The 26,535-nt window shown below is 38.3% G+C and overlaps 1 protein-coding gene across 1 annotated transcript in view; it reads right to left on the reverse strand.

Annotated features, from left to right (window-relative positions):
• SEMA3C (sema domain, immunoglobulin domain (Ig), short basic domain, secreted, (semaphorin) 3C) overlaps positions 1-26,535 on the reverse strand; it is a gene marked incomplete at its 5' end in the record, with an annotated part of 52,043 nt that overhangs the window by 3,889 nt on the left and 21,619 nt on the right. Inside the window, 7 exons of the mRNA XM_009580087.1 lie at positions 2,172-2,239; positions 5,191-5,348; positions 6,571-6,612; positions 8,793-8,881; positions 18,487-18,709; positions 23,608-23,752; positions 26,382-26,451. Coding sequence (XP_009578382.1) covers positions 2,172-2,239; positions 5,191-5,348; positions 6,571-6,612; positions 8,793-8,881; positions 18,487-18,709; positions 23,608-23,752; positions 26,382-26,451 — 795 coding nt within the window. The remainder of the gene's footprint in view (positions 1-2,171; positions 2,240-5,190; positions 5,349-6,570; positions 6,613-8,792; positions 8,882-18,486; positions 18,710-23,607; positions 23,753-26,381; positions 26,452-26,535) is intronic.

Below are 26,535 nucleotides of genomic sequence, written 5' to 3' on the forward strand. Positions count from 1 at the left end.
CTGTGCTTGGTTTTAGTGTTTCAAAGTTTTTAGCAGATTTATGAGGTTGTACCAAAATCAATTGTAACTTTTAGGAGAATAAAGTGTAAATATTTTACATTCACAGACCATAAGCTATGAAAGAGCTTATCTATGGGCTGACCTATCTGTAGCTGTGGAACAGTGAGAATCAGAGCTGTAACATATTTTTATTTTTACGTACACTGGAACTAGATGTACTACAGAAATGCATTTTTATCTGTTTGATTGATCGATATATATCTAACTTCTTACCTAGTCCATAATACTACTACTTATACATGCTAAGAAAAAGATTGAGAGAATACAAACGCATTTCTCTAGTGGCCATAAGGGCTAACACAAGCGTAACAATATTAAACAGAACATTTGAAAAGCAATCATACAAGCCCCTTAGTTCTCAATGATCTATTTCAAAATTGCAATATGCCAAAACCATTGAGTTTATCATGCTGAGAGGTCTAAGGCATGCAACCTATCATGCTTAAAGACTTTGTTTCAAGATTATGGTTCCCTATGAACTTGGAAGGTTTCTTGCTATTGCCTGACTCGCTGCTCTTTTGTCCTTTAGGTAGATTTCATGTTTTCCCCAAACATAGTCATTTTACTATAAATGGCTTTAATTATATTTTGAAAGAGTCTAAGTTGCTGTTTCTTTTTATCTTTTTTTCCACTGGGGGAAACAACTGCCCTCTACCTATACTATATCCCACTGCTGTCACCAAAACATCCTTTAAAGTTGCTAAAATACAAAAACCTATAAATACATCCACGTTAAAAAAAAATGGTTGGAAAACAAGAAACCTGTTTCACAAGACTGTCAAGGTTTAAACATTTGTTTCCCCTCAGCCCAGAAAGCAGACAGTTGGCATTCTCACATTTTCCACTTGGAAAGAGGAGACACACACCCTTGAGACAGACAATGGGTGGGTGGTCACAGCACATGCCTGCAAGGTAGGACATGCAGCTCAAGTTACTTCATGATTCAGAGCCTAAGCTTTAACATGGATCTCTCAGAGCTCAGGTGCATACTCTAATGGTGGGGTCATCTTTTGTAATTGCCTGTTCAAGCTATTCAGCTTCATATAAACGACCTAATACTGAGTCATGGGGAAAGACCCGCTGGCGCTGTAGATTGGCAGCTAGAGCAGGATTACCCACATTTGGGCTGAGGGATCTACACCCAACTGACTGTTGTGGTTTGTTTTGATCCAGGAGATTCTTCCGAGACCCAGTGGAGACCATTTCAGTGGAATTATTATTAACTGAACATTTCACATGTAACTCTTAAAGCATTGTTCTTTTACTCAAAAAATTCAATGAAAAGTTTACAATAAGGTCTATTATTTGGTCTCCAGATGGTACAGATGAGCATGCATTTCAAAACACAGGCTCACAATCAGAGGTGAAAGGAGCATAATTCTCTAACATGTGTCTTTGGTTTGATGGCATACATTGCCGCAGCCTAGCTCAGCCATGCATGGGGTTGAAGAGGATTAAGCTGCCTTTATGTATGCGTCTACTCTTACTATGACTTTGGTCATAATATTTGACTGGTATCCATCTATCTGGAGAAAGTCATAGCTGGGAGGGCAGAGCATTGGCTCCCCTGTCCACCTGCACCATGCCAGGCTGACTAAACAGTTGCACAGATGGAAATAAGGGACTTCATAAAGAGATTTGGAATGGTTTATTTTCCTATGTAAGGGGAGAAAGAAATAATCATAACTCAAAAGACAGGTAGAGCACCTGCTGTTTGCTGAAAGATGTGCTCCAAAACACAATATGGCCCCAAATATGAAGAATAATTCTGAGGTCCAAGACTTAAATGCATGGAGAGGAATTAATAAAAACTGAACAGATTTAGAAGTAGAACAGCCCTCAAATTAACTGTACCTGTTTCTAGTCAACACTGTCAGCTCCTCATTTAATGTATGCTGAACTATGTATTTCATGGTTCATCATTTTATCATATATATGCAAGTTTCATGTAATTGCAAGGAAAGATGTTAAAATCAAATCAAAACAAAACTCAACTTGGAAAATAATTATGCTTTACCAGTAAACCACATAGATAATGTGAGTTATGATGAATCACATAAAGGAAAGCCATGCATTCTTTATATAGCATGAGGATCTCTAAATTACAGTACCTTTCAGGTTGAAACCTCGGCACTGAGTCAGAGGGTTTCCATGTCTCACGTCTTGCCTACGACTCCTCCTGAAATATTTTGTAAAAACAAAATGTTATTCCAAGATAGCTACACTGCAAATAAACATTTTTTATTTGTGGGTTTGTGGGGTTTTTTTACTAGATCAACTGTTAGGGATAGTTCATGACCTACTGTGAGTGTGCTTTACTCTCTGCAGGCTTCTTAGCGTGAAGATACTGTTTAAGTGAATAATCTGTTTGCTGAAGTTTATAAAATGGTTGTACTTTTGGTAGGTAAAGTAGTTTTGCAATGGAGCTATAGAGACTGAAGGGCTAGAGGTGATGCATAAAATAGGCATGCCTTCACTGTTGCAAGACCTTCCATGCAAGGCCAGAACCCCCAGCTGGAACTCTTCATAAAGGCAAGCACCTAAGAATGAGATGCATAAGAGTCACAGTGCTCATATCTAACGCACTGATAGAAAATTATGTTATAGGGCATGTTCCCTCCTTGATTTTGACAGCACCTTATTTTTGGTGCCTGTAGCCACCTTGGCAGCAGAGTGACTGAAGTATTCATCCAGAATGGAGAAGAGCTAAGATTCAGTTCTGCCCTCTACTTCTGTGTGACTATTTCCAAAAAATACTCAAACTCACCAAGTCTCAAAATATTTCTAAATAAGACTTTGTTATAGTATTTGGATGACAGATGCAAAATCACGATTCTATAGCAAACTAGCTAGGGAGCTTACTGGGATTGGGAATACTGTCATTTCAGTCCTCCTTGGCTAGGAGGTCATAGCTCACAGAATTCAGTTCATGAAAATCTGGTACCTGAATTTTTTATTCTTAAGATTTTTTTTTTTCCTGAATATTCTGTAAGTTAGTTCAATATTTGTCAATATTTATTAAGTTCAACAAAAAAATATATTAGTGATAGATTGTTGCAAATGGATGCTGCTGGGATATGTAACAGCTGTATTCTGAACTATGTACTAATGACTCGTGAGATCAGAAACCACTAAAAGCCCCTGGAGCTCCAGTGCCGCTGTGTGAAGGGTGGTGCCTCTGTGGTCACATTATACCAGGTACTGCACAAACACCCAGAGACAGCGTTTATAATCCTGCGTCACCTGATTCTTCACTGCATTGTTTTAAAAGGAAACATTTGAAAGGTGATGTTTCAAAGGAGTAATTTCTGACATTCCAAGTATATTTTTGATGGTAAACATTTCATCTTATGCCTTGGGATCTTAACCTTTGTGAACTACTTATGTGAGTCAAAGGAGACAATGAAGAATTTCTGAGTGAATTTCAGGATTCCTGTGCTACCGTGAGTGGTTCCACACTGTCAGAAATGGCACGCCGCTTGCATTAAGCAGTTCTAAGAATGTAAACTTACAGTTTGATATTTATAAAAAAAAGATTGAGAAGGTGGTGTTTAGAAAATAAAGATAATACTGTCAGGTGTTTTGAGGTAAATCGATGTTGGATGAGGAACTGCAGTAATCCATAGGAGACAGAAGTGTCAAAAGAAGCAAATAAGCAAATGCGTCCAGCAGATACTACTGTCTAGACTATGGGATTTGGCTCTAATTACCAATGTTTTCTCCTTCATAATCTCTCTTGTTAGATAAAGGGACAACTCATTTCCTTCACATATGAAAAACAGATTTTTTTCCATACAGTTTTAGGTGTTTATTTTAGTTTGATATAAAAAGCAAATTGCAAACAAAATGTCAGCATGAAAGCCAACCCCAGTGGAAATAACCCTGGGTATATATAATTGGGATAGCAAGGAATCCACTGGAAACTGCACAGACTAGGTATACCTGACTGCTCATTATATCTTTCAACAACTATGTTGGTGTAGGAGTTAGGTGGCCTGAGACTCGGGGATTTTTCTTTTCTTTCCTTCCCCCATCTTCTGACCTTTGTTCCATGGAAGAAAACAATGAGTTTGCAGACTGGAGGCTGGGTATGCTGAGTGAAAGCAGTAAAAACCCCAGGTACTTTACCAATTGCTACATGGCTAGGTTGGGCTTTACCTTTTAATCTGAAATAAGGAATGAATCAAGAAAACTTTGCAATAACAAAAGTCTTTAATCCCAGGGGATGACATTGTCATCAGCTGGTTGGGTCACTGGAGCAGAGCCAAGCTTTGCCTGTTTCTGTCTACTGTCCCATGTAGGTAAAGGAGTGAAGCCCATTAACTGTATCTGGTCTTCTGCATCTGCAGCTCAGGTGCAGGGAGTGAGCACAGTGGCACATGGTGCATAAAACTCTGCTGTGCATCTGGAAGGTTTGTCTCCTCTACAGTAATACCTCACTCTGTGTTCTGTAGCTTTGTTTGTATATGAAGTGAAATCTTAGTAATACAAGAGCTCACTACAGCCTCCTGCTATTAAGTATTTCCCTTGGGAGGAGGAAAGAGGCTCCTGCTTTGCATAAGAATTATGAGATGGACTATTAGCTCTGTTGTAAATTAAAGAAATTGCTTTCCCTGTCTGCTTTAATAAATCTCATGTCAAAAACCCCAAATCTGGAGGCATTACATGGAAATTACATTTGCCTAAAATTTCCCTCACTTAGGAGCAAATGAGGAACAAAAAAAAAAATTACTTTATTCCTCAGACAGCCTGAGAGATATTTTGCTGTATTTAGGGCTATCATAATTACATCCACAGTGAGCAACCGAATTTAAAAAAAGGGAACAAATGTTTCACTGATTTTGTGTGCATGAGACAGAAGGATTAATATTTATGATTAGGAACGGGTTTTTTTCCTTTTTTTCAGTCCATTACTTTAAATATGAAAAGGCAAGCTCTTTATCATACACTCTTGCAGCATACACTCCTAGGTGAGGAACAATGCCAAGCACAATAGCTATGGAGCTATTGTTTGTACACGCTCCTGCAAGGAATCGCACTTCTGCACCACATTACAACACCCTGGGCTACACAGCAGAACAAAAGCCTTCTTTCCTTGCAGACTTCACTGGGCTGCTTAACACTGCTCACCTTTTCCCTGTGGGATAAAACCTGGAGCAGGAGTTGCCATCCCAGGCACAGTATGGATCTCGGGCCAGGCAGCAGTCAGCGCAGGCAGTCCCGTAGATGTGGCAGCGATGCAAGGACACCTGGGTGACCCCTTCGTCTGAGCTCACGTACAACTGTTGCTGTAGAAGGAAATGGAAAGATTGATTTCAGATGTGGAGGAGCTTCACCTGAGACTCGGCTAACACACCTAAAAACCTTTCGGTTATTTCTGGAATTAACTCAAGACCAAGAGGGGAGCCACTAATATATATAAAGCCAAGATAAACAAATCTCCCAGGTGAACAGGCCTATAATATTTCCACCTCCCTGTTAGAAAACACTGGGGACTGTTAATGTTTTTTGGACATTGAGTGTCATTGTTCTGTTCTGGGGCAGACAGGCTGAGTTAATATTGCTCAGATTTGAGAACTTGGTTCTTATTCAGTGAGGATTATTGGCTCAAGCCTTTGAACTATTTTCTCTGCATATAGTCACTTTAATAAATATTATGCAGAGTTCCTAGCTGGATTCTCCAGTGTATAGATTTTCAAGACATAAAACCTAGAGATTATGTTGAGGCTTAGGGCCAGATTCTGATAGCCTTATATACCTGGAAAAATAAGCCAACAGAACATTTATAATAAATGAGAGCTTTTGCAAAAGAAGTTCAAAGTAAATAGGTCATCACCAAAATCTGGGCCAAAATGACTGTTTTACTTAGAAACAATCAATCAATTATTCTTAAAATATAAATTAATATTGAACAAAAACCTTGAAACTCCTCTGATCTTTTTGTCATAAAACTAAACAATTACACTGAATTCAATTTAGTGAATAATGTTTACTTATTAGTAGTTTTGTAAAATATTGAGCAAAATGTTGCTTGCAAAATCACGGAATACATATTTTTAGTTTTGGTGTTTAACATTTCAGCAGAAATCCTCTCAGCTGTTTTCATCATTCTTATTGCCATTGTTATTACTAGTAAACAAACACGCACGATTGCACCATGGACCTAACAGCCCTAATGCTGCCTTTTTGCATTGACCAGACTTCGAAGGGAAAATTTCTATTTAGGACTTACAGAAAAAAAGGGGAGGGCAAATTTCCTCTTTTAGTACTTTTTTTTCCTTACTTGTCAAACAAAACAACAAAAAAATTTACTCTTTCAGTGAATTAGAAATGATACATAATTATCTTAGTGGCTCTGGAGCTCATGCAAACTTCAGTCAAGTTTCTCCATATTCATTATGAAAAATCTCCTCCCTATATTTAGTATGCTGCACAACAATTGGTATTCTAACATCTTTAAGTCAATTTATTTCTCAATTAATAAGCACTAAGCATTCCACTTTTCTTTACCTTTTTAGATGAAATCTTCATTGTTGTTATAGGAGAATTACTCTGAAAGACAAAAGTCCAAACCACATTTACAAGGACTCTCTTGTTAATACTGTCCTAACATTAAAATTTAAAATTCAATAAAACCTAAGTTGTATCTAAGAAAACTATAACTTTTCATATCTTGGAAAGGCATCTCTCATACTAATTTTTTGCTATTTTCAGAACTATGACATAGTTCTAAACAAATGACATAAATACAAGTAATGTCTCACTAAATGTGTTGGCTAAACTCATCTGCATTATTATTACTCATGTGAATCAGCAAGTTTTTGTACACTTCTAATTAACCTGCATCCATGTTACCTCAGCAATATAGGAGCAATGAAGCCATTACTCTCACTTTGTAATAAGAAACGATGTTTGTTCTTTGACGATGATGATAAAGAAAAGTCATACAATAGCTCATGCATATTTACCACATGATCCAGATAAGAATATGTCATATTTCTCCTACAAATTATGTACAGTGCATACAGTTTGGTTACCATCCAACATATACTTTCAGATTATCAATGACTAGAATATTAAAAATGGCATGTGTGTTATTGAATGTTTCTTTCCCAGAGACAGTGCTGTATACTACTGCGTGTCATCACTGCAGTCTACTATTGTCTGTGTCCAAATCAAATGTTAAAGAGCTGGAAGAGGAATTATCACATTCATTGCCTTAAGCAAGTGAAGCAATTCATTATTCTCATCCAAACAAATGATAAAATTGACGGTAATAAAAATGTTCAGCATTTTTTAAAGATTTAGCATTTGCTCAGTCACAAAGGAAAGCCGTAACGGTGGGCCAGGATTAATTGCAGTGGACTACAAGCAGAGCAAGGAGGCCAGGAGTAGGAAATCTGGCTGCTAATCATGTGAACTCGGAAAGGTTTGAAGGAGTTTAGAGCTGCTGTAGTATTTCACGAACTGTCTGGAGACTCAAGGTCAAATGCAGCATTGCATCTGATGCCACATTCTCCTTTCCTTCCTTATACTCCGGAAAGGAATCAGTGCTTTGCTTACTCTCAATATTTACTAGCACACAGCCAGTGAGCTCATTCCTGTTCTCTTGGAGAGACTCATCAAAATACTGCCATGCTGCCTGCACAGATTGCAATGGCAGAGGTTATGATATCATGATTTTGAGGGTTCAGGATGAAAAAGTCTGTGCACTGAGGCCCAGAAACTAGGTTTAGGGTCAGCATTCCTCTCAGCCCACCTATCTGCTTGCTGTACTAATTTACCTTTCAGTAAATGGAATTAGTAATACTTGGGTGAAGGGTACTCTTTAGGTAATATTACTCACATATATCTTTTTTAAAGGGAAGTCTTCAACAAAAGCGTAGCAAGACTAATTATGCCTTTATGAGGGTTAACACCGAGTGTATTCCTTTTCTTAAAGAAATTGTTAATGCTGCCTGTCTAGATAAAAAAGGTTAAATTTTCCTTTTTGTATCCCCTCAATGAAATAGAGGAAAGCCCATGACAAAACCCTTAACTAAGTTTATAGATGCATACTACCATTTGTCCCAAGACTACCTGTTTTAAAGAATAGCCCATTCAAATATTTGAAAGGGATTTTTCAACATGAGGGTGAACATTTTCTTTAGGTTTTACAAGCTGCTTCATGCCAGAGTGATTGACAGAGGCTATTCCCTTATTTCTCCCTGTAGTTGTTTGTGTTTCTTTTCAGCTTATGTTATGTTAAGCTTGTAGCTTTCTTGACTCCAGAGACATGTGGCTTTGAAGAACTGGAGTTAAGCAAAAACAACACTAGTTTGCTTCCACTCTGCAGCTCAGAATCAGGAAGATTATCAGATAATCAAAGAAGTACAAAAATCTTAGATTCCATCTGTAAATAGCAACAGTCTCAATACGTGATGCCAATGATAAAAGTTGCCTTCTTGTAGCCACTATAACATGACCTTGTAAAAATGTGATTATCAAAATTCTTCTAGCCAGTATAACAACATAAAAAATAAGCAACTTAAATATAGGGGGGAAAAAAGGACTTAAGCTAGCTACAACCTTCATAACAGTGGACATTTTATATTCTTCTTTGGGTGGGTATCAAGCTGACAGTATGCACATTTACTTCTATCAAGTCACAGTTGCCCTCGCCAAAGCATCTTAGAACAAAGTGTTCGTCTGAACATACACATTGGAAGAGTAAAAGTAGGAGCAAGCCAAACCTGAAAAACCTCCAGCTCTTCTAAAATGAGTTCTCCACTTGCAGAGAAGTTGGTGGGTAGGACAACAACTTTTTGTACAGTTCCTTGATCTGGAAAAGATGACCAAAAGTGAGATCATATGACAGAGAGAGAGAAAGAAAGAAAAAAACAGATGAACCATTATCAATTATGAAAAGAAACCATCAAAGCAAGCACTATGACATAGAGAAAGGTAGGAAATGTTCAGTAATTTCTAGGGTTTGGGGTCAGAAAGAACCATGAGATGATTCCTTATATAGGAATATTATATATAGTTTTATTCTCATATATGAACATGAAGAAGTCATGGTAAGATTGGAGTTACTACCATTACTGTTTTCATTCTGCCCAAAAAGATCAACCAAAATCAGTATCTTCTGTACTAGTTGCTGTACAGACACACAGACAGAGGCAGTATCTATCCTAATGATCTTAAAGTAAAAACGCAGCACTGTAAATAGATAAAAGGGAGCTACTGCAGAATTTAATGTATATTCATATTCATTAATAAAACGTAATGACAATTGATGACACGAAAGGTAAACCTTCCAAAGAATAACTCTATCTACACCTAAACAAAGTAAGATGAAAGCTTTTTTTTTTCAGGGAAGTCAAACAATAACCAAGTCCGTTACATGTTCGTAGGAGTTAATATTTTGGTCCATAAGGAAAAAAGGAAAAGCAAGGTGAAGATATTGTAGCTACACTATTATGGCTGCCTTCTCAAAATACAGTTCCAAGCTTCCCAAATCCATTCAGATCAAAGGAGTAAGAAGTAAGAAGGATGGGGCAACGGCAGTATTTTTGCAGGCTAGATGTGACGAGTGAGACCAAAGGGGTTATGTGGAAAGAATATATGAGATGGAGCGGTCTATCTGTGAAGGCTCTTAAAGGCTGAGACAGCCACTGAAGTATTTCTGATGTGGCAGAAAAGGCAGACTGTGGGAGAATCACAAGGACAGGCATTTTCACTTGGAAAAAGCACAGCACATAGAATTCCTCTTGCCTGAAAGGCCTGGAAATTAGTCTGAGTAGAATAAATTTATTTGCTCAATATTGATTCTGAGGAATGAGACCACATGGTATAGATTCTGTTCGGCCTTCAAAAGTTTTATGAGCAATATAGACTTGTGCGGTGAGTAAAACATTAGTATAGCACAATATAGGTAAGTATCTACGTGTATTTTTATGAATTTGTGACCGAGGAAAGGAAATCTCAGCTTCCTGTTTGGCAATTCATGATGTAGGCAACGTAAACTGAAAAAGGGCAATTTTGCTTTTGCTTTTAAGGTCAGTGACTCAATTCCATAGCTGGAGCTGCAGGGAAAGTTGGTTACAGTAAATAATTTACATCTTCTTATTTCCCTGGAGGAAGCCAGCAAATAATAATATATTTTATTTTTAAAAAATAAGGTTTAAAGCCAGAATATTGATATGTAATGACCTGACCACACACAGAGAGCACATTGCAGCATTTTGTAATTTAAAAAAGAAGGAAAAGAGAAATTGAAAGCTGACAAGACTTAAAAATGTGTAGCTATCAATTGTACATGCTCAGGGCACGTTAGGCATGAATTTTTTATGAGAATTTTCTATGAGGAACATTTATTCTCATTATACCAGTTCCTTCCGAAGAAACTTCACTGAAACTAAATCTTGTGATAGCACAGCTGTGGTCTAGACTGGGTGCCAGTATTAGCAAAGCTATGAGAACCTGAGAGAGATTTACTAACTGCCAGGACCCACTGAAGCTTTAAACTGCTGCAGATGCATCCCTTGGAGCTAAGGAGAAGCATGTGCATGTGCATGTGTGTGTGTGTATTTCTGCTCTTACTAAAGGGCACAACCCACTCACGAATATACACAGCTTAAGTCCAGTCTGCCTCTGCCTCTTTGCATCCTCTTATCAGTGTCCCCCTCCTAACATTAAACTATACCATACAACATACTGTATCAGAAGTGCAGGAAGGAGTTGCAGCCTTTTGTGGTTTTTTTAAGCTGCCTGCAAAGTGTCAACTACCTGTGACCCTGACATACAGGGCACTAAGCATGTTGACAGTGACCTTACCTGCAAAGGAATGTGAGGCTGCTGAGCCTCCGAAGAACCGGTTTATTTCAATGATCCATTAGCACATGCCACACATTTAAAATTCCTAAATTGTCTTTGGTCCTCAAACATTGCCCCAAACTGAAATCAGAACCTGAGGGGAGATTTTATCCTGGGCATGGGCACAGAAAATACTGATAATACCTGACGTCAAGTCCTTGTGTCCTAACAAACTTTCCTATTTGAAAACCAGGTTCCTGTCTGCCTTTTTGTCACACCCCAGCAAAATACACAGAGTTAAGGACTGTTTACCTTGGTATTCATTCCCTTTGACTCAATATTTTACCATTCGCTTTGACTCAGTGTTGTACCATTATGGACAGATCGTTGCAGAAAGGAATGTTCCATTGTTTTAAAGAAATCAGTAAACTTAATACAAGATTTAAAATAAATATTCATGTTAGGGAAAGTAGGCAATAGAAAGCTATTCATTAAATGAAACCACTTCAAGCAAGGAACTCCAATAGTCTGTACATATATATACACACATAATTCCAACAATATATGGCTTGTAGGCTATAGCCCTCCACCCCTTCTAAAGATAGTGTTTCTCCTGTTTCTCAGCCTGTTCCTTAATAAATGAAAACCAAATATTTGTGCCCAGAAAACACTTCTTATTCCTTTCTCAGTAGTACTGGTATCTCCACTATAAGCACAGTAGCTGACAAATCAAGCACTTATACGTGTTCATGTCAAAAAGCTTATGGTACATCTGAATTTTGCTTATTTCTTTTAATGCCAAGGCAGCAAACTAAATTCCCTGGGTCAGAAGGAAAGTTGGAAAGGATGCAGCACTGTGCACTGCAGGAGATATATGCAAAGTAGCAGTGCCTGAGCTGTTTCCCAGTGTATTTTGTAACAGATAATCTTTTGTGTTGTAAGCCAGGCATAAGAGATCATCAAACAAATATAAGTCACATTTTTTCATGTTTAGGTCAACGTATGACATTATAAGCTAATGCTTTCCTTCACTGTTTACTTGTTACTTCCAGAAATCCACTTGCAAACAGTTCTACACTGTTATGATTTTAATAGTCATGAAAAAAGCTATTGTGTCTCCAGAATATCAATCCACCACTAGAATGTATGAAGTGAAGAGACAGATTTATGCTCACCACTTCCCTGACTTTTCACTGGGAGCTGTTTGCAGCCTCGCATCAGCCCAGCAGCCTGTGAGTCGAGGGCAGACGGACAAGCGAGAAGGAATCTCCCTCAAGCTGACGGCAAGAGGACAAGGGCGACTCATAATGACTGCTTTTCTGTTTCAAACCTGCTTGAACAATTGGAGTCTCCCAGCTTGACACGGAAGACAATGTTACTGAGATTGTGTTCCCTCTGAGAGGATGGAGAAAGAGAGAACAGCAAGGGAGGAAAGTGCTAGCATCCCGCAGGCTAAAAAATGGTGTAGAGAGTATGCAGAGTGGGAAATAAATGGAGAAGGAAGGCAGTCCAATAAATGGTCCAAGGAAGGAAGGCAGACAGACAAATTAATAATAATAATGATAATAATAATAATACCACCACCTTCCTTAAAACGCAGGGCATGATTCTGTCTGGTATTAACCAGCTAAGCTTCACTGATACCAGTTGGACTATGTCTGATTACATTAATTCCTGGTCTGGCTTACCACGGGCAATGGAAAAGGCAAAGCTTAATGAACAGCAATGAAAAATACACAGGTGTTTGGCTGGAATCTGTATTCCAGAAGCTGAATCTGCAGGTCTGAGTTTAAATCTCATCCTTTGAATTTCTACTAGCTTTTGTTTCCCCAGCCCTAAGTGAACACTGCAGTTGTCAGTACTGTGAGCCTCAAAGAGAGGCAGGACCAATCCACCCCTAAGCCACAACACATGCACAAACTGAACAACAAATAAAAACCTGACTTTTCCACATCATAAAAAATGACTGCAATGGACACCAACTGCTACCCTGCCAGGAGTTTCACAGAGAGGCCTCCTGCAGTAACCCCCTCCCTGATGTGACTGACATTGCTGGAGACCCTCTGAAAACTTTTCTCCATGTTGCACCTGTCAGCCTGATGGCAGCTTAATTATTTTTGGTCTTTAATCTGAGTTGAACCTGATGCAAACAAATAAGAAAAAAGAAAGCAAAGACTTAAAATCTCTCTGTTTGTGAAAATGTTCAGGCTCAGCAGAGCACCTGAGATGGTGACAGGTTAGCAGTCAGGGCTGAAAGCCAGGTCCCCATGCTCTCTGCTGTCCTGAGGTGTCTGCTGTAAGTCAGGGCTCCCACCAGAGCCACCTAACTTCTTTGTGCTTTAGTTCACTCATCTGTCAAATGAGTGTAATTTTTTTCCAGCTCATAGTATTGCTGTGAAACTTTGTAAAGTCATTTCAAGCTGCATCACAGAACAAAAAGGCAGATACAAATGTCTAATGAGCTCACACTTGAGGGCAAAACTTTCACACAGCCCCAGCTCAGTCAATTTTCTGGGACACTCTGTGATCTTGGCTGAACAAAAGCTGAACAGGGAAAATAAAACAGGTGGAGGAATGCCCTCTTAACTTACATATCTTCTTAAAAGGCTGTGAAAAAGCATTGGATGAGTTGGTCAAGGAAAGGTTTTGAATGACTCAGGCAGTGTGACCAAAAGGAAGGAGGAAACTGTCTGCTGCCTGTTGTGCCACTGTTGTGCAACATCATCTTCCCAAGCTCACAGACACGAAGCTGCAGCCAGGGAGTCTGTGGGAGGCAAGCTTGCTCTTCTGACCAGATTATCTCTCTCCGTTAGAATCTGTAGCTCATTACATGATTTTGGCTATTGCGTTACTGGAGGCTACCATTGTCAGCAAGGGTTAGTTTTCCAAAAAGGCAGCCATCATGTAACACCATGAAAACGAGTATTACAACCTTATGCTCTGAAGGCACTTACTGCATCCAGACTTTGAAAACAAGTGTTGCATCAGAAAAGAAAAGATAATAAGAAACATCGATCAGCCTCATGCCACATCAGATGCATGTGGCGCACACTAATCATCTGAATAAGCCACACTAAAGTCTGAAGTGCCTTTTCACGACAGTAAGTTAGATCTCTTCACACAAAAACATATCCTGTCTTGATAGCAAGGAGCTGAAAAAAATCCTATTGGTGCCCATGGCTGTTTAATGTACCCAAGTTTGACCCAGACATTTAAATATTTTCATAACACCAAAAGCAATAAAAAAACCCATGCATAATCTTGTGGTTGTGCAATCTGCGTGTACTTTGACCGAAGACTTTCGTACTGCAAGCAGTAGGTGGCATGCTTAAAAAATAAATATTAATCTCAGGAAAATGTTCTCATGCTGTTTTACTGCTGTTCTTAAAACTCAGATGGAAAACAATCTACCAAAGGATAAACAGAAAATGTTGAAAGCTTGGGTTCTTTAGATATAACTGAAATGAGTAAATGATTACAGTAAAACTCTAGGGTGAACTAAAAACTTCAGGACTGAGTCCTGGCCCACCACAGAAATGAGATAATCGAAGCGGAACTCTAACCCTAGATTCCTGAACTGAATATGTTATTAGTCATTGCATAGGGAAAAAGTATCATCAGCATCGCCCTTGTCAGATATGCAAATGAGTATATCCAAGTAAATTATTCCTCGGGTTTCTGTTTGGGAAGACGAGGTATACAGCACTTCTCTCTTGTAGCACTTCTCTCTTGTAGCTCTCTTGTAGCTCTGCCATTAAAGACTTGCTCCTTACTCTAAAGCCGCTCATTTCAGAGGGGGGTGAAGAGATCCCTTTGGATAGACTTAACAAAACTAGCAAGTTTTGTTAAGTGCGTTGGGAGTCTTCAGGTTGAAAAGCATAGGGACAATAGGAGATCGTTATCATTTGAAAAGCGGGTGGAATGCTGCGAGAACAATGTCTGTCCCTGGGATTTATTTTGTTAGCTATGTAGGCAAGTGAGGGAGAAAAGCAACGTATTAACTCTGGGCATGGGCCAGCCCCTGTGAGCTCAGCACTTTTGTCTGGGGGTGCAAAGGAAACACTACATTTAGTTCACATTAATGTGAAAAAATGACACAGCTGCCTATACCCTCCCATGCCATGGCTACATGATGAAAACCACTGGGGTTCTTGGGGCTTTATACTTCTGTTATTCTTCACTTGCATTCAGGAACTGATTTATTACTGAGGCTACAGAGGAGGAAGAGAGGAAAAGCTAAACATTTTGTGTGCTCTGCATCTGGCAAGACATAAAACACTCCAATTTCAAGCATGAGACAGGTCACTGACAGTGACAGACATAGCTGGCTACATCTCAGTATAGCAGCAGTAACTCATCATCCAAGCTGAGTATAATTGTCACCAGGTGTCAAGTCCCATTGTCTCCGGCTGGGGCTCCAGGCTCCCAAGAAAATTATCACATGAAATTCTCCTATACAATGTGGTTTTTGCATTTGCCGGGACGAACTGACACCAAAGCAAATCCCCTCTGCATTCCTTTTGACAGTTAATATCTCTATTGAATCCTCCTGAGTCTCACAGAAAGCAGAGAATAAAGAAAACAAGTTTCTCCTCTCAGTGGCTGAAACTTGATCACTTTTATTTAAAAGGGCTGAGAAACGCAGTACCTTACATTGCACCAATTTCTTCTGAGCAAGACCTTGGAAGCTATTGATGTCCTGTACCCTACTCAGGAAGAATAATACCTCCCCTCCAACTAACTAGAAAGCAGACAATGATCCTCGTCTCCAGCGTAATGCAGAAGATAAAGCAATGAATATACAGTATCGAGAGCTGCAGTTTACGTATTTGTCCCCTAATGAACCCTGTGCTGATACACAGAAGACGATTAACAAAATGTAAGAACAAGCTGAGGTATGTTAATGTTTTTAATGAATCACAGGTGTATGTGTGAGGCCACACTGACCACCTAAAACCAGTCAGAAGCTAAGCAAAGTATAAAATGAAAAGAACTGTATTTATCTCTTGCAGAATTATGGAAATGCTAAATATCAGTATTGTGCATTTTCATGCACATTTCAAATTTTCAATACATTTCCAGTATTAACTATATGCTACATTAAGAATCCTATATTGTTTGGAAACTTATATGTCTTACATTTTCCACTAATTTTTAGTAGAATTTTCCTCCAATTAACATTAGATGTTCATAGAGCATTTTAAAAAAATGGCACCACTATATAAAAAAATGCTAGTACAGCCTACCAAGCTATTACTCTGGCTAAACATAGTGACTTGGCAAGGAATAAAGCTAATAGAAAACCAAACCTTCTCTTTTACTAAGAGTTCTTGTGGAGTTGTATAACAGTAGTAGAGACAATATCTATTAACTCTTCTGATATTTCTACAGTAGTGTACAAAGACTCTTTTTTTTACTTCTGTAGGAAAGGAGGAAAATGACCCTAAAGGGTCCCAAAGTCAAGAACTACAGTTGCATTAATTAAACTAAAAAGAAAATGTGGTTACATGTTAGGGAGGGGGAAATAAAACCCACCTCAAGAAGAAAGTCCTGTCCTAATTAGCTTAATTTGTTAGTTTCCAATGACTCTGCAAGTAAAATCAAAGAGACCTTCAAAAACACCTTAAAACTTATTTATCAACTGCCAACCAAGAAAACAAAAATACCCAGATCAAAAACTGATGAAGTTCCTAATGTAATTCATTACCTGGAGCTGCTTCTATCCTGACTATACCTTATAGTATACTAAGCGTTCACAGTACAGTAGATGGTGACCTGATAAAGGTTTGACACAAGAACATGAACGAGGTCTTTCTGTTTTCCTATTTCCTTTCACTGAACCGCAGAACCCTGTAGGCTGGAAGGGGCCTCTAGAAGTCATCCAGTCCAATCCCCTACTCAAAGCAGGTCCAAGTAGAGCAGGTTGTTTGGGGCCGTGTCATGTTGGGTTTTGAATCCTTTGAGTCTCCAAGAACGGAGAATTCTCAACCTCTCTGGGACCTCATTCCAATGTTTGATCATGTTGACAGTGAAAACCTTTTCCTTTGTATCTAATTGCAATGTCCCATATTGCAATGTGGGTCCATTGCCTCTCACCCTGACACTGAGCACCTTGAAAAGAGTCCAGAACTGTTTTTTCCCATTAGATAGTTGTAACTTCCCATTAAATAGTTGTCAACAGCAATAAGGTCTCCCCTTAGCTTTCTCTGAGTAAACTCAATTCTCTCAGCCTCTTCTCATCTACATCACATGCTACAGTCCCTCAGCTGATCTTGTTCCATTAGGTCAATGTTTTCCTTGCACTGGGGAGCCCACAACTGGACACGGTACTCCTGACAGGAGCCAAATACAGGGGAAGAATCTCTTCCCGCAACCTGCTGGCTGGATATGCTTCTGCTAATACAGCACAGCACGCAGCTGGCCTCCTTCGGCACAAGGGCACCCTGCTGATTTTGATAGTTGGGGAGGTTTTTCTAAGAAGAATGAAGAGCGTTCCTTTTTATCCTGCCCCTATAGAAGCCTGACATTCTTGAGAGATTTTTTTAGCACCAGCTTCCTAAATCTATTATAACAGGATGGTTATTCCCAGACCCATGTGAGTTTGCTGGCAGACACGGTTATTCTACAAGCAGAAAACAACCAGGACCCCAATAATATGTGAACCATAAAAACAATGCAAGCCATCTCTGTAATTATTTTCTGATGTTCAGAGATATATTTGTTCTCCAGGAGTTCTTTTCCTTTGTTTTACTTGAAATCATCTGTAGTAAAAAAGATTAACCTTCGTGCCTATCAATATATAGTGCCCTGTTAAGCCGGTGGGAGTTTCAGATGTGAATGAATTCTAGGGTCTAGCCGGAGTACCACTCCGCTTGTCTGCTTCAATCAGAAGAGTGTGATTCATATATGAATATTTAAAAAAATCAAAATTGATCAGTACAAGAATCACTTGACCTGTTCACTGCAGACTTCACAAGCATAACACCAGATTCATATTTGATGTAACTAAAACCAAAATGTAGGTTATATTAGACAGGAATTATTTTAGAATACTTCGATCAAATTCTCTGTGTCCACCACTGCTAGGACTCCATCCATTTGTTTCTTTTTCTCTGCTAAATACTTCCATATTTTTATTTCTTTTTTGTGGAGTTGTTATTTCTGCCTTTGTAACATCCTGATCAGTTTGTGGTTTTCTTCGGAAGTAGCTTACGCAGCATATATTAAATAATGATGACGAGAGTATACAAAACAATACAAAGCCAGATTTTGGTATTTTTACTCATGTTAGAGAGCATCAAATTCTAATGTGGAATCATGTTGCAGACAAACCATATTCAAGACAAGTATTATAACTTAGATCAAATACAATATACATTAGCGTTGATTTCTGTCTCAGATAAAATTCATATCAATACATTGTATCTCTTGCACATAATTAATGTCTATAGGAAACATAAAAATACACAGAAAGTAAAAAGAGCATAATTTATGGATTTCTATAGACATTTTTGTAGATAGCAAATATGTTTAAACAAACATTTCTGAAAGATATAAGTTGTATAGATCGGAGTTGATTGCAAATTATAATGCAATGGAGGAAAATGACTGTTGCTAAGTTTGTCTTACCTGTTCCAAGAAACAAGACGTGATATCTTCCATCAGCAGCATTCACTCGATCCACAGCAATCTTCGTATACTTGTAGTCGGCTCCTATCCGGATGATTAATGGCCTCTTGTGTATTGGGTAAATGGGATTAAACATCAAAGGGTGATTCCTGATGAAGGTCACAACATCGTCTGGAAACTCTTTGGTTGTCTGCATATTAGGTGTGAAGGCTCCTCCTGGACACTGTAAGAAACACGCACAGCAATGTTTAACAATACTTACCATCTTTCAGAGAGTTTTCGTCTCCAAGTCATTTACAAATATTGACAGATAGTTGACAAAATAAGTTCTCGAAAGAGCACTTCAGATTCTGACTGAAAGTAATTATGTTCCAGTAACGGGAATGAAGTGCTTGAATAGCTATGCTTTGAACTCCCATCAATTCAGATAAAGCAAACACAACCATATTTTTGCACTTTCAAAACCCAGCTTGATGGCGAAGATCCATACTCCTGGATTTCCACATTTTTTATGCTTCCAAACTGCCTGCTAAAAAAAAAATCCAAGTGATTGGTATGGGAAGATACCAAACTTTTGTATCTGGTTTGTTATAGATTTAGTACAAAGGCAAAAGATAATATCTGATATTAACTGTAATTTGGTCAATATCCCTCTAGTCATTACAATGATTACGAGATGGTGAAAGGGCCTGTGACTCATCTTCATTTGAAAAAAAATAATATGGAGTTGATGAAGGGGTCCCATGATAACTCATTTACATCTGAGAAGATTAACCATTCACAGGATCTTGTCTACACTTTCCACTGTAACAGAAGTAACAGTACTTCTGTTACTACCCAGAAGTAACAGAGGTCCATGAGTACTCCGCATGTTTCTTTACATGTAATGAAGAACCAACCAAGCAATCAGCCCTGAGGCATTCTGGACCTCATGAGGAAATAAAAGCAATCTTAGAAATCTCAAGTGTTTACTGAGAGTGAAACTAGAAGATGATTGTGGGAAGAAATCAGGAGCTATGTCAGTAACTGGTACAATGTTCTGGATGTACCTACGTTAATTCTTACAACTTTTTTTTAGCCACCGTTACCACACTTCTTATTGCTGCTCCTGAGTTTTCTGTTTTACCCCTTGCCAGATTTCTGACCTGTAAAACTCTCCTCGGAGTATTGGAGCAATTCAGAAATATTTCAACACAATATTTTTCCAGTTGGAAAATGTTGATTTGTTCAATACGAAGCATTTCACAGAAACTTGTTTATTTTGATGAGGACCATTCTTACGTCTAGGATGGAATTTCTGGTCAAAACCACAAACACAAAAATAGCTAGTAGCCTAGGGAGAGATTTACCTCACCTGACTTTTACTGTCTCAAAGTCAGGCATTTATTCTTAGCCATCTAGGTTTCCTCTGTAGTCAGTAATTCAGACTAGATGCCCTGCTTTTAGATGGCTAAAATTACATAAAATAATCATACTCTGAGAGACTAGGAAACTCGCTGGGGATATATGAGTCATGCGTCTAACCTACCTGATGTGAGCAAACATTAGAATCTGGGTCTTCACCTCCCAGGGGATCCCTCTAACCACTGGGCAGGAGAGCCTGTTCTTCCCTCGCTGCTAAAAGCTGTTCCATCTTGCGCACATAATAAACCACTCATTGGGCAATACCAGGAACAAAGCAGAGAGGGAACTGCAGCCTAATCTCAGGCTTTAGAATCATCTTCTGGCTCAATTAGGATTTAATTATTTATACAAAGTAGAACAGCTCTGGCAAGAATTCTTTAAAATAAACTGCTCTGGCATCAGTTACCTTCAGAAGAAGAACCAGAACTCAGCTCAGATATGGGTCTCTTTTCCCATCTGTCATCCTTGTCAAATGATTCTTCTGGACTCTTATTTATCCTGAGGGTTTTGGTTTGGTTCTCATTAGAAATGACACCACATGCTAGCCCTCTAAGTCCTCACAAAATTGAATTCTGATTATCTTGTTTGCTTTACTCCTTCCCACTGTGGCACTTCCATCCACAGTCTTCCAGGAAATGTATGGAGCTATCTGCTCAGATTAGCAACAAATGCTGAAAAAAGAACTGTCTTCATAAATTTGCAGGCTATTAGCAAGATTATTCTACTTGGTAGTGATCTGCCAGACCCCAGTTCCTCTCCAGAGGGATTCTGTCTCCAAATTAAACTTTCTTGTCCCGCACAGCTCAGTTAAAAGAAGACTTTCTCTGATACTTTCTATCCTTCCATTCTTGACTCGGAGATCATAAGACCTTTGTCTGTGACTTCGTGCAAAAATGTCTCTGCTATGGTTCACCCCAGTATGACCCTAAAAACTTACATTATATCATTGTTCTGAGCAATGCCTTAACAAACATCTTTAATCAATTAATTCTTTTGCTATCCACCCTATAAACCAATGCCAAGCAAAAGATGTTACTGAAGAACCCTATAAGCTCTCCCTTTCCTGGAGGGATTGAATGTGTATCCTTCACACCTCATTCAAGGACTTGGCTACATGATAATTATGTTCACAGTTGATCACCATGCAGTTAGATTGCAGAGAGAAACAGAATTCTTTAATTTACAGCATATTCTCCAACATGCTGTAGGTACAAAAACTATTTCTGTAAACTCTGAAAAATGGAAACTATCCCCAAACATCACTGACTTTAGTAGCAAGATGCCAATTATGTAATTTTTTTTTCCTTTCTGTTTCCATAAGTAAGTTTTGCTTGTGGAGAAATAAGAAACCATTGGTATTTAGTGAAGGGCAGCCAAACACTGCGGAGTCGATTATGGGCAAATGAACGTATTGCTTTATTTAATCCTACTGAAGCTATACCAAAGCCTTTTCATTGTTTACCCAATGTACTGCGACACAATGAACATTAATTTCTGTCCAGAGGTTTAGTATGAATATCTCTTTAGGTAATTGTAAAGTAGGATTTTCCATGTCATATAAAAAGGCATCCCTGTCTAGTCCAGCATCCCAGAAGTTGCAAAAAACCTACATTCCAGAGGAAAGACTGTCATGCCCGACAGCCTGCAAGCATGGCTATTCAAAGTTAACCCTCTGAACACAACTTCTGAGCAGCAAAAAAATCCTCATGTCCTGATTTTTACAGATGCTTTGACATAAGTGAAAAATAGAGTTTGTGGCATGCATTTAAAAGGGGAACATTTTGGCAGTAAAACAAAAGCAAAGCCAAACAAGTCCCAGCTTAGAAAATACACCTTTAAGATACTGTGCTGTGGCTGAATTGTGAGGAAGTACAGAAAAGCCAGTGATCAGAAAACCAGCGATGATCATCTTAAAAGAACCTCTTTTAGCTTTTTTTTTTGTGTGAGCTATGATCTAAGAATTTATCTTCAAATTCAGAGGTCATCGGCACATTTGAAAAATGTAGATAATTTCTGTCAGCATGTTAAATCCAAATCTGAATTTTCTTTTTCCCTTTCCATTGTGCTGCCCAGTTTCTTTAGGCCCATCTGGAATACCTCAAAAGCCTCCATGAGGCGAACCAAGAATAACATGGCAGTGGTTGAGGAAACACATACAAATACAATATTCTGAAGCAGCAAGAAACTCTGAAATTTGACTAATCACAAGAGTGTGAAATTTCCTGTTTAAATGGGCCATTTATTTTCTTTTTTTGTAAATTTTAAGCTTAAAGACTCGGTGGACTCATGAGATTAGAGCTGTATGAATTAATTGCAAAGAAAGAATAATGCTAGCATTAGACCTTAGTGGAATAACAGGTATTGATTAGCTAATTCTAGAGATCTGGGAACATGAAGTCCTAAATCTTACAGCAAGTAATAACTACACCAAAACGTCATGAAGAATTGTGTGAACAGGGAGAGCTATTCCATGTATCTGTGCATTAGTGTACAAGAGAGAAAGAAAGAGAAAGAACAAGATCTACAGCACAAAGACAAATACGAATGAAACAGTGATATGGTTAAAGGTTCTTGCAGTGACCTGCAAAATTAAAATAAAATTTAATTTCCTGTGATAAATGGAAAAGCAACAAAGTGTTCATCTAAAAAAAAAATTATAACTACATCGTTGAGAGATGATTTATGATTCTGTGCATACTTATTTAATTCTGATACTTAAGAAATTGTAAGAAGACTTCATAGGACTCAACAAAAGTCCACACTACCATACTTCATTTAGCAAATATGGATTTAGAGAAGATTCTAGAGAAAGTTCATATATTATTCATTAAAGCTGGAAATACTAGGCTTCGTACTTCTGCTAAATCTAAACTAAGAATAGTGCAAATAAGCAAATAAATAAATAAAGACAAAACTGCATCAACAGCAATTTTTATACACTATAAAGGTGAAAAAAAAAAACAAACCCACAATTTTGTTTAAAATCTTTCATGGAACATTTTTGTAAAACTTGGAAACAGAGCTAGCTCTAATAGTGTACAGAATTTATTGGAAGATTATTAATACCCCTGATACAGTGAAAGGAATTTCTGAAAAATTTTCAAGGCATACAAAAAGCATTCTTAACAAGGAGGACTACTATGAACTGATTGGCATGAAAACTCATCTATTTCTAGGTCTCTCATCTAAAATTCAGTACCTGACAGGGTATTAAACCTAGTCAAATGACAAGTCCCAGAAGCCTTGTTCTCCTACTACATCTTCCAAGCATCCCAGTAGAGCTGCAAAACTTTAGAAACTATGGAAAATTCATACAGACTGAAGACAGACTTACAGACATTTGCATCCAGACTGTAGAAGGCACTCACAACGCTGTCTTTGTACACTTATTTATTTAGCAATCTTTTGCTCAAACATACACACAAAATGTAAATATACATGTAAATAATATGACTGCCATCTAATGAAATAATTCTTGCCACCCTTTGAGCAGAAAGAACAAGAGCGATTAACATTTTGCACGACTTTTAATTCTCTAGAACATTTCCAGATACTACGTGATTTGTATGGCAAGCTGAGGAGCGAATAAAATTGTTCTGAACTGTAACTAAGGATCATAGTCACATACGGTCCATTCTCCTGGAATAAATAATATTTATTTATGTATTAAACAGAGACAAGTAATTGGCAAGCCTGCATAAACATCTTTGTACTTACGGTGCCAGGTCGCGGGTATGGAATTCTGCCCTGATATGGAATCAGCTGGTGGTTTGGGCCCTCCTTGTGTGCAAATGGCCCATTGAACACGGTCTGGATGTCGGATAGATGATACACACACACAGCTGAGCCTTTAAATATGGAGCTGGAAGACAGTAGGAAAGAGTTAGTATTGCAATCTACCAACCTTTGTATAGCTTCTCCGTCATTTTGCATAGTCCCATAATGAAAGATACCTCTAAAAGAATATATTTAATACAATCTAATGCTTCTATAGCATGGATTTAATACATTTAAAATCAACTAATTCAGCTTCCCAATATACACCATTACTCCTTAAGACCTAGCACAGTTTTGAACAGTGAACTGAAAATGAGGGAGGAAGGTACCACCCTACTGGTGGAATAAGAAAATTTCCTAATGTTGAATATAAAAGAAATATAATCTGGCCCCAGTTAAATCAATGGCAAAAATATTGCTGACTTCAGTGAGACAAGAGTTTTATAAACTTTGTACTGCCAAACTCAGCACAGGTTTCCAGAACTCCCTACCAGTATGTTAACCACAAGACCTCCATGAGCCTCCTGAAACACATGGCTAGAATATTAATCAAAACATCCAGAAGTTACAATTGGTTAGATTATACAATCAGTTGCCAGCTTTTCTAAGCAAAATGGGGACAGGTTGTGGCTGTAAAGGAATTACTCCAATACAGTCCTCAAATCCACCCACAAAACTGGTCTTACAAAGACCCCTTCAAAAGGGTTGAAGTTTGATGCTTCATGAAGAGAACCCAGGGGGTCACCTACGAGAAGAGCATGTTTTTCCACTGCTCTGGGTTCAGCAATGGTCTCAGATGTCTCCTCAGCCAGCACAAGCCCTGAACGGCCTCCATCACCCCATGATGATGGAGGGCACTAGGGGAATAATTTCCAGAGTAATGCTAAGGCTGACTGGAGTGAATTAACTCCTTTTTTTTCTCTCTCACTGCATATAAGGTTTGGGATATTTATCTTAACAAAGTGGAAACTCCAGACAGTCTGAAATCTGCCTGATGTTAACTGTAGGGTGAAGATAATCCAAGTAACTCTCTGTTTTCAACTGAAAAAAAAACCCTCCAGAAAAAACTGAAAACATTACACATAGTATCTAAACAAGGCAAGTGCAATCCACATTGCTCTCAGCTATATATGGATTAGCAGGAGGAACCTTTTAGATGGATTATGGTATTTGTGGAAATTTTGGTAGGTATTAATATGTTTTAAGAAATGTATTTCATATTTCCAGATGGTTATGTTAGTTTTACAGCAGATTATGCCACCAAAATAATTTGCTTCAATAAAGGAACTGCTAAGGAGTAAAAATCATTATGATCGCTGTATTTAACCAGGTAACACATCCAATCTACAGTCAAACAAAAAGAAAGAAAGCATAGACCATGTGGTTCATGATAACAGAAATGCATGAGTGTAAAAACTTCAATAGAGAGAGAAGACATCTTGAGAGCCAGGAAAAAGTGAAGTTTTCTCTTTATTGACACCTTATATGGTCCTATGATTCAAACCTCATTTCCACTGCAGGAATACCAGGAGAATTAGGTAAAAGTGTTTCCAGTTCAGGCATGTTGCATCCACAACCTAATCATAAGTGTGGTTTTACTGCTAAACATAACCTCAGCGTTTTCTCTTTTTGTGCAGTAGGAATCATAAAATGTAGACAGCACCAGATGTTTACAAGTTATGGGATTCTTTTTCTCCCAATTAATAAAAATCATATTTTCCTGGCTGGTTCACACATTTGAGAAAGCAGATCCCTGGATCCACATGAAAAAAGACAGAAAAGTGTATCAGGAAAAAATATTTTTTCATGCAAGGATCTTTTTACTAGAAATTGCCATTAAAGGAATTAGTAGTAATAACTTAAATAATACGCTAATTTGATCAAATAAATTAAATGAAATTAAAAAATAAGCAAAAAACCTCTCTGAAGTTAAGTAATAACAGCTAAATAATACAGGATAGCATATCGGAAATCAGTAAGCAGTAACTATTTCTACTCTGTATACTAGCACTATGTGGTGAGGGCAAGAGAAAAGTGAAAAAAAGTAGAGATGGCAGAACCTGTTGGTCCACCTGTCGGTCCATCTTTGTGGAGAGTTTCGGCATAGTAAGCCATATGTAGTACTTCCACTGCCCTTGGGAGCTCAGGGAATGTTTCTAAACTGGACAGTAAGTGAATACTACCGACTGATAATGGGGAGCTTAAGGCTGCAAGGAGGTGATCAAATGCCATATAAGCTTGTCTTTTTGTAGCCAACTGAAGCCGACATGGATTATTTGCCATCTGTGCGATCATCTGCCAGCTGAGAGACTGGAAATGATTTGTATGAATTCATGTAAGAATTCCTGGTTTGATCCTTCAGGGTGCTGGATGTCCTTCAGGAGGTGTTAAGTGCTCTCAGATGCCACACGAGTTCACTGCGTTGAAGTCGTTCAGCTTCCCGCTGCTGAACGGTAACAAGTGGCCCTCCACAGAAATGTTTTCCCAGTGCCAGCTGACAGTACTTCAGGGAGCAGTTTGCTCCAAGCAGCATAGCTGTAACATGGATATCAACAGTGCTGATACTGAGACTGTTACCCCTGCATGCAAACGATGGCCACAGCAGACAGGCAAAATTGCACAGAACAGCCCTGACCGCAAACCATCACCTTCAGTTTTCATATAGAAAATTGGGCAGTTCAGAAAGGTAATTTTTTTCAAATCTCCCCGTTTACCTTGATGTTGTAAAAATTCCGTACACAAGCGTTGTTCTGGGGTTATCTGTCTCTAAAAGAAACACATCCTCTGTAAGAAAGAAAAGGAAAAAGAAAAAAAAAATTGAATACTAATAAAAACTTTATTTTCCAGTTTAATTTATGACTTTAGTCC

The sequence above is a fragment of the Fulmarus glacialis genome, unplaced genomic scaffold (assembly GCF_000690835.1).
Source record: "Fulmarus glacialis isolate BGI_N327 unplaced genomic scaffold, ASM69083v1 scaffold5486, whole genome shotgun sequence".
NCBI classification, from domain to species: domain Eukaryota; kingdom Metazoa; phylum Chordata; class Aves; order Procellariiformes; family Procellariidae; genus Fulmarus; species Fulmarus glacialis.